Source organism: Idiotropiscis lumnitzeri, chromosome 12 (genome assembly GCF_059441095.1).
Source record: "Idiotropiscis lumnitzeri isolate Australia: NSW breed Sydney's pygmy pipehorse chromosome 12, RoL_Ilum_1.0, whole genome shotgun sequence".
NCBI lineage: Eukaryota > Metazoa > Chordata > Actinopteri > Syngnathiformes > Syngnathidae > Idiotropiscis > Idiotropiscis lumnitzeri.
Window position 1 is genome coordinate 17,731,204 of NC_142402.1, and position 8,080 is coordinate 17,739,283.

The 8,080-nt window shown below is 42.6% G+C and overlaps 1 protein-coding gene across 2 annotated transcripts; it reads left to right on the top strand.

Annotated features, from left to right (window-relative positions):
• Nucleotides 1–614: 614 nt before the first annotated feature.
• tfa (transferrin-a) lies at nucleotides 615–6,274 on the top strand. Of its 2 annotated transcripts, XM_088310253.1 has the most exons (17): nucleotides 615–736; nucleotides 1,037–1,188; nucleotides 1,308–1,410; nucleotides 1,606–1,797; nucleotides 1,876–2,005; nucleotides 2,474–2,529; nucleotides 2,678–2,841; nucleotides 2,964–3,117; nucleotides 3,190–3,350; nucleotides 3,878–3,974; nucleotides 4,045–4,065; nucleotides 4,364–4,528; nucleotides 4,625–4,775; nucleotides 5,329–5,396; nucleotides 5,472–5,653; nucleotides 5,767–5,959; nucleotides 6,049–6,274. In XM_088310253.1, exons 1-17 carry the CDS (start codon nucleotides 682–684, stop codon nucleotides 6,093–6,095), a joined length of 2,091 nt encoding a protein of 696 aa, XP_088166379.1. In that variant the 5' UTR covers nucleotides 615–681; the 3' UTR covers nucleotides 6,096–6,274. The 2 variants fall into 2 exon arrangements, with proteins under 2 accessions (XP_088166379.1, XP_088166380.1); XM_088310254.1 differs by having other exon boundaries at nucleotides 652–736; nucleotides 5,329–5,653.
• The last annotated feature ends 1,806 nt before the right edge of the window (nucleotides 6,275–8,080 follow it).

Consider the following 8,080-nt stretch of genomic DNA (forward strand, 5'->3'; position numbering starts at 1 on the left):
TATAAATGCTGTCAATCTAAATGCTTCAAATGTCACTAAACATTCAGCTGATTGACATTTTTTTAAATTTCAGCATGCACGTTGCCTATTTGAACCAAATCTGCTAAAGCTCAATGCTGATAGTTCTCATAAATAGGATTGTTGCAGATTAAAATATTAAGATAATTTGGATTTATCACTCGAATACAGCATAACATTAAACTATATTATCGAATTTGACTTGAGAGTGGAAAAAGAAACACCATAAAAATCCACACCAGCTTTTAAACGTTGTTTGATGCTAAATGCATTTTATTTTTTAATTCCTTGACTTGAATTTCTGGATGGAACAAAAATCTTGCATGGGGACATGACCTCATGCACCCCCCCCCCCTTTTGTATGTTAACACTTTGGGAGAATTTTTTTTTCCTGGCCGTTTACTACATATCATGCTTCCTTTAATCTTCATATTCTGCATGCATAAAAAGCGGAGCATTAAGAGTTCAATACAAAACATATATCGAGTTCTATTAGTCATTTGTTCCCGTGTGTATTAGGCAAAACACACGCACGCACACACATACACACAGTGGCAAACTGAGCAAACATGTCATTTATCTCCCCCCTCCTCCAGCCTTGAGTGTGGCAATAAAAGCACGCTCTGACTGCAGCTCACTCTGCTGATTCGGAGACCATCCACCATGAAGCATCTCCTCTCGTCACTTCTGCGCCCTACGCTGCTGCTCAGCTACTTGGGTAAATGGCAATCTTTTTAACATAGTATGTCCTGTCTGATTAAATGGCATACTCGCACTTGGAGAAAATCTGATATCAATGCAAATTTGTACTCAAATGGCATTTAGACCTTTACCAGTAATGGCTTTTCTCTACTAGCGCACAATTTAACCTTACTTAAAATGTGCTGCACTATTAACACCAGTAGTCCCGACATGCATTTTATCCTTAATCCGGCGAAAGGTTCATATTGGTAAACGCCAACACTAAACTAAACTTGCACTAATTTTGCTGCACATGCAACTGTTGTCATTTTTGCAGTAGCTGTTGTGCTGTCGGCCCCGACCGAGCATGTGCGTTGGTGCGTCAAGTCGGACAAGGAGCATCAGAAGTGTTTGGCGCTCGCCGCTAAGGCGCCAGTCTTCTCCTGTGTCAAGAAATCCGACTCTTTGGGATGCATCGGTGCCATTCATGTGAGTTTTTTTTATTTTTTATTATTATTATTATTTTTTTTTTTTATACGACACACAAACAGCATGGTTGCCTTTAATTTACATGGAGTTTGATTTTTTTTTTTTTTTTCTGTGGACAGGAAGGTTCAGCAGATGCAATCACATTGGATGGAGGAGACATTTACACTGCTGGACTGGTCAACTACAAACTCCATCCCATAATTGCTGAGGACTATGGCGCCAGTAAATCAACACTAAATTATGAATTCATCCTTAAGAATACAAAGTTGTCGTGTAGAATTGATTGATCCGTGGTGGTTTGACCCAACACAACTTCCACCGACCATATCACAAAATGCACTCGCTTCTGTCGAATGGCCCAAAGCAATGTCTTCATTTTTCAAATGACATGAAATCCTTTTTCTTCCGTCTGCTCAGAATCAGATAGCTGCTACTATGCTGTCGCCGTGGTAAAGAAGGGCACCGGGTTCGGCCTCAGAGACCTGCAAGGCAAGAGATCCTGCCACACCGGCTTGGGAAAATCTGCTGGCTGGAACATGCCGATTGGAACTCTTATTAAGTTGGGTGTTCTGAAGTGGGGAGGCATTGAAGATGAGACAATTGAGTCTGGTGAGTGATGTCGATGGTTGGTGATTTGACCTGATTTAAGCAATTTTGAATTTTTGATTTTTTTTTTTTGGGGCACAGCGGTCGGTAACTTCTTCTCAAAGAGCTGTGCTCCTGGAGCGGCAAAGGGCTCCACACTGTGTAAAGGCTGCAAGGGAGACTGCTCGCGGTCTCACGACGAGCCTTACTATGACTACGCCGGCGCATTCCAGTAAGTAGTGTTCCCCCACTCGTATCATTTTGAACAACAACAAAAAAAAAAACAACATACAAGCAGCACCAGGCTATAAGTCACAGTTTTCTATGTTTTCAAAAATGAGTTGATTACTGCGTGTACAGAACGATTTTGTACTGTGATTGCACATAAAGCTTGTTAAAACAGTGCCTTTTAATTCAGCAACAACTTTGCTAATTAAAACAGAAGAGATAAAAATAAATAAAATTAAATAAAATTAATTAGCATTAGCAATTTCTGAACTGTAGAGCGCCCCCTACTGGTGAAATAAAAATCCACAGAATTGGCTGCATGGTTCCCAATCAAAAATTAAATTTAAAAAAATTATACGGTACTTTAAAGTGCAGGGGGGGGGGCGTCAATAATTAAACCTTTTCGCTGCATCTGCCGTTCCATCCATTTCAACTTTTATCCACAATATATTTTTTTTTAAATTTTGACTAGGTGCCTGGTAGAAAATGCCGGTGATGTGGCGTTTGTCAAGCATCTCACTGTACCAGGTCAGTTCCCTTTTGTATTCTTTCTTGTATTCAATCATAAATAAAACGAATAAAAAAAAGTTTGTAATCGCTTGGGTGAAACAATTTCGAGTCCGTCAAAAGGATATCCGCTTAATTGCATTTTTCTTTTTTTTATTTTCCCTTGCAGACAACATGAAGGCCGACTACGAGCTGCTATGCTTGGACAACACCAGACAACCCATTGACAACTACAAACAATGCCACCTGGCCAGGGTGCCGGCTCACGCCGTGGTCACCCGCCAAGACCCCGAGCTGGCGGACTTGATCTGGAATAGCCTCACCGCAGTGCAGGTAGTTTGAGAAATACTTTCATTGGATGTCATTTAAGTCACGCCACTGTATTGTTCTGAGCTCTGGAGACGCAAGCAAATCTGGAAAATGCTTGACTTTTCTCATCTTTTATTTTAAAACAGGACTTTGACCTGTTCTCCTCTCAAGCATATGCACCCGCCAAGAATCTGATGTTCAAAGACTCGACTGAAAAGCTGGTCAGGTTGCCTGCCAACACAAACGCCTTCCTCTATCTGGGTGCCAGCTACTTGAGCATCGTGCGTTCGCTGAACAACGGTAACGACGACAAACGCCGTCGTCAAACTCGGGTGAACTCCTGTTGAGAATTTCACCGTCATTTCCTTGCAGAGTTCACCGCAGCCGGATCGAAAGCGATCACCTGGTGTTCCGTGGGTCTGAGCGAGACTCGTAAATGTGACAAATGGAGTGTCAACAGCATGGCGGATGGCGAAAACAAAATTTTGTGCCAGACTGCCTCGTCCGTGGAAGAGTGCATGAAGATGATCATGGTAAAATGACGAACGTACTCAGAAATGGCTGTGTTTAATTTGCGAAGAATTTAAACATGCTCATGAGTGCCCCCTGGAAAGTTAAAAAATCAAAATAAAAAATTAGACCGATGCACCAATTTTACCAGTCAAAAAATGGAAAGTCTCAGACTGGCCAACATTTTTGTTTTTGAAGCCGTTTTCCACTTGCATAATTTGGAGAGCTGTGGCAAGAAATCAGTTTCACCGATACAAAGTTTTAAGAACCGATGTTCACAGGGTAACAAAGTCAGCGACTTTGAATTATGAGACCATTTTTTTTTTTGTAATTCTCAGGATAGGTAAATTTGCTTCAATCGCAAGTTGTTATACAAAATTGATGGGAAATGCTTAGTTTTTTTTCCCTCCCCATAGCATCTATCGTGAGCAGCCACAAACTCAATTTTGAACAGTTTAACGATTCTCCATTAAGACTCCCTCACATTACTGCTTGACACTGAACCGCTTATTCAACTTTTTTTTTTGTTTGTTTCTTTCTGCCACTTTAGAGCAAAGATGCAGATGCAATGGCAGTGGATGGAGGAGAGGTGTACAGCGCCGGGCAGTGCGGTCTGGTTCCAGCCATGGTGGAGCAATACGATGGAGGTATATTCACATTATTTCTTTGTTTCTTTTCTATATCAAGTAACGTTTTGAACCTTTCTCCTCCCCACAGCAAAATGCAGCCAGTCTGGAGGTAAATCATTTTTTTTAAATTTATTTATTTTTTTTATTTGCTTGTCCTTGTTAGGGTCTTGGGTGGTCTCTTAGTTGACTTTGGATGAGTGGAGACAGCTTGACTTTTTTAAATCAACCTTGTGTGTGTTTTTAATTAATGAATTAATGTATTAATTAATTACTTTATTTATTAATTGATTAATTGATTAATTAATTTATTAATTTATTAATTTATGTATGTATTTATTTATTTATTTGTTTATTAATTTATTTATTTATTTATTAATTAATCATATGAACACATTGCATGTATATAGCCTCGGCCTCCTCCTATTATGCTGTCGCTGTGGTGAAGAAGGGTTCTGGGGTGACCTGGGACAACCTGAGAGGGAAGAAGTCCTGCCACACCGGCTTTGGCAGAACCGCCGGCTGGAACGTTCCCATGGGTAAAATCCACAAGCAGACTGGCGACTGCGACTTCAGTAAGTCCGCACGTGCAAAAGATGGCAATGCATGACTGGATAAATTCAAATTAGAATTTGTTGTAAGTTGACACATGCTTTTTCTCGTTTCCTCAGGCAAGTTCTTCAGTAGCGGCTGCGCTCCCGGATCTCCAGCCGACTCGCCATTCTGCGCTCAGTGCGCCGGCAGCGGCAAAGCTGTCAATGACAAAGCGAAGTGCCAAGCCAGTTCGGAGGAGAAATACTACGGCTATGTTGGGGCCTTTAGGTAAACGCTTAACCGTGCTCTCCTGAAAAAATAAGTGGGCAAAGTCTGTCACTATACCTCCCTCGGCTGATTGGCTGCGCAAGTAACCAAATCTGTGGCTGAGCCAATCTGCCTCTGCAGGCGAGGCCACGAGCACAGCAGAGAGAGAGAGAGAGACTTTACTTTATCGGATTTAACTTTTTAAAAATCCGATACAGATAATCGGCAAAATGCCAAATATCAGCCCCGATATTCGGCCCGGACCATAATCGGTCTATCGCTACTTCTCATAGGTCTTGTCAGTGTCAGTGAAGACGTTCCTGAGGTCTATCCGAGGTGATTTTTGGACTTGCGGGGCACGTTTTCACTCATATGGTCAATGTAGTCTTCGATTAAGCTACCGTGCATCTTTTTGGAACGAATGCAGCAATCATGAGTACCTGGAGAAAATGATTGGAATTCCTCAACTGAGGCAGGAGTGCAAACCTCTTCTGCACTGTGCTGTCCAGGAAATAGTGCATAATGCGGCATGAAAAGATATAAACTTGATCTTGCAGTATTTTCCGCTTTTCAGATGTCTTGTTGAGGGTGCTGGTGACGTGGCCTTCATTAAACATACGATTGTTGGAGAAAATAGCGACGGTAACGTGACGCTCAACCCTCCCCACAATCACCATTCCAATATCCGGTCAAGTCATATTTCGGGCTCCATTGCAGGAAAGGGTGCAGCATGGGCCGCCGGTGTCTCGAGCGATGACTACGAGTTGATTTGCCCCAACAAGGCTCCGGTGCCCGTCACGGACTTTGAGTCTTGCCACCTGGCGGTGACCCCAGCACACGCCGTGGTGACCCGTCCCGAGACCCGCGATGAAGTTGTCACAGTTCTTCAGGACCAGGAGGTAGGAAGTCGCCCATCGCCTCGTCATTGTTGTTCTTGCAAATGGTGCAGAAAATTGGTATTTGAGGATGCCGCAGCTGATTCTTTTTTCACTCGTCTCTCTTTTATTGCTAGGTCCTGTTCGGCAGAGAGGGAAACGATCAAAGTTTTAGAATGTTTGAGTCCACACCTGAGAAGAACTTGCTTTTCAAAGACTCCACACAGTGTCTCCAGAAGGTGCCGTCTACATCTGATTACAAGAGCTTCTTGGGACAAGATTATTTGGACGCCATGACCTCATTGAGGCAGTGCAGTGACTCCACTCCAGGTATGGATCATTTATTTTTTTGTTTAAAACCTTCAAAGTATGTACCAAGTTTGATGTTGGTTAAATACATTTTTGTTTTTCTTCCACAGATCTGGAGAAGCTGTGCACTTCCCACACCTGTCAGACGACAAACTAGATGGCTCCAACTACTTTTCCGCAATACCGATGCCACATGATCAATTTTCTCATGCCAGCAGTCACTTGGAAATAAACACAACCTTACGCAAATCACTAGACATCTCGCAAGCCGTTTCTGTAATTTTTATTTTTTTTCTAACATGGACTTCATTCATCAAATAAAAGCTTTCCCAATGCCTTGCTGACTCTTTCACTGAATAATTACCAGAAAGTGCATTCGCGAAACCACTTGGTTAACATTTGGTTAACAATTTTTGGTTTTAAACAGGTTAGTACAGTTTTTCAATAGAGGGCAGAAATGGCAAACAAATAAAATGCCAATTGTCAGAACTAAACATTGCATAGTTACACTGTACTGTTTTTGCATTTTGTGAGACGCTTGTGCTCTACTGAGGCTCTTGGTCATTCTTGCTGGCAAGGAGGCAACTTCTGGGTTCACGCTCTCCTTGCATGGATGCCGCTAAAAAAAAAAATCAGATGCTTCCCATTTGAGAACTACTGGGCTAGTAAGTTTAGGGACTTGAAAGATGTTTATCAGGCTCAGTTGTGGAGGGGTGTTGAATGAAATTAGTCATTTCATTTCAATGAGGAGTTTGCACACTTTTGTCCAAAGCCACACATCTCATGTACTATTCACTAAACTATAAGAGGTTAGCTACTGATACTTATTAGCAACACATGCAGACAGACAACCAATTGTATTCGTTATCCTCGGAAGAATAGCTAAATAAAGTCCACTTAGGTTTTAGGTAGTAAAGTTATGAACCCTTATACTGCCCTCTAGTGGCCGAGACAAACACGCCAGAAAGAGCATCACAACGTGGATTGAATTGAGTGTGACAAATTTAATTTGCAATTCTGCCCTTACGATGGAAGTGTATTGCAACAGCAGAAAAAAAGTACAGAATCACAAATTGTTTTGAGTAGCAGTCGGCAAAACAAAATGAAGCAATTTCTTCTGGTTCAGGTCAGGTCCGTTTTGTTGATAAAGTTACCAACTCCGGAACGATGTTGCTGTTCTATAAAACTATTATAAGGCTAAGTAGTTAAACATTTAATATGTAAAAAGACACAGATTGCTAAATGGGGTTCTACCTGTGACGTGAATCAGAAAGAATGGCTTCAATTAGTTTTGCCGAATGCGAAGGTTAAACTCGGGATGAAACCTCAAATGTATAACATGAAAATGTAATACTATATACTAAAATGTCAAATTTATCACATATGTAATACGGGACTTTTGTTTTTGCCGGTGTGTTGTATGTTTTCTATAAGTATAATATGAATCGCTATATTTTCATTTAAAAAACACTTTGCAAAAGGGTAGAACGGATTGGAGAAGGCGTTCGACCGTGTCCTACGGGGAGTTCTGTGGAGCGTGCTCCGGGAGTACGGGGTATCGAGCCCCTTGATACGGGCAGTTGGGTCCCTGTACCACCGATGTCAGAGTTTGGTCCGCATTGCTGGCAATAAGTCGGATTCGTTTCCAGTGAGGGTTGGACTCCGCCAAGGCTGCCGTTTGTCGCCGATTCTGTTCATAACTTTTATGGACAGAATTTCTAGGCGCAGTCGAGGCGATGAGGGGATCCGGTTTGGTGACCTCAGTATTTCATCTCTGCTTTTCGCAGACGATGTGGTACTGTTGGCTTCCTCAGGCCGTGATCTCCAACTCTCACTGGAGCGGTTCGCAGCCGAGTGTGAAGCGGTTGGGATGAAGATCGGCACCTCTAAATCTGAGACCATGGTTCTCAGTCGGAAAAGGGTGGAGTGCCCGCTCCAGGTCGGGGAGGAGATCCTGCCCCAAGTGGAGGAGTTTAAGTATCTTGGGGTCTTGTTTACGAGTGAGGGGAGGACGGAGCGAGAGATCGACAGGCGGATCGGTGCAGCCTGCGCTGTGATGCGGACGTCGTATCGGTCTGTCGTGGTGAAGAGGGAGCTGAGCCAAAAGGCGAAGCTCTCGATTTACCGGTCGATCTACGTTCC

Coding starts and splice junctions, on each gene's coding strand:
- tfa (XM_088310254.1), top strand. CDS start 682: ATGAAGCATCTCCTCTCGTCACTTCTGCGCCCTACGCTGCTGCTCAGC. Junction 1,189..1,307: donor GATGCATCGGTGCCATTCAT/GTGAGTTTTTTT, acceptor TTCTGTGGACAG/GAAGGTTCAGCAGATGCAAT. Junction 2,530..2,677: donor CAAGCATCTCACTGTACCAG/GTCAGTTCCCTT, acceptor TTTCCCTTGCAG/ACAACATGAAGGCCGACTAC.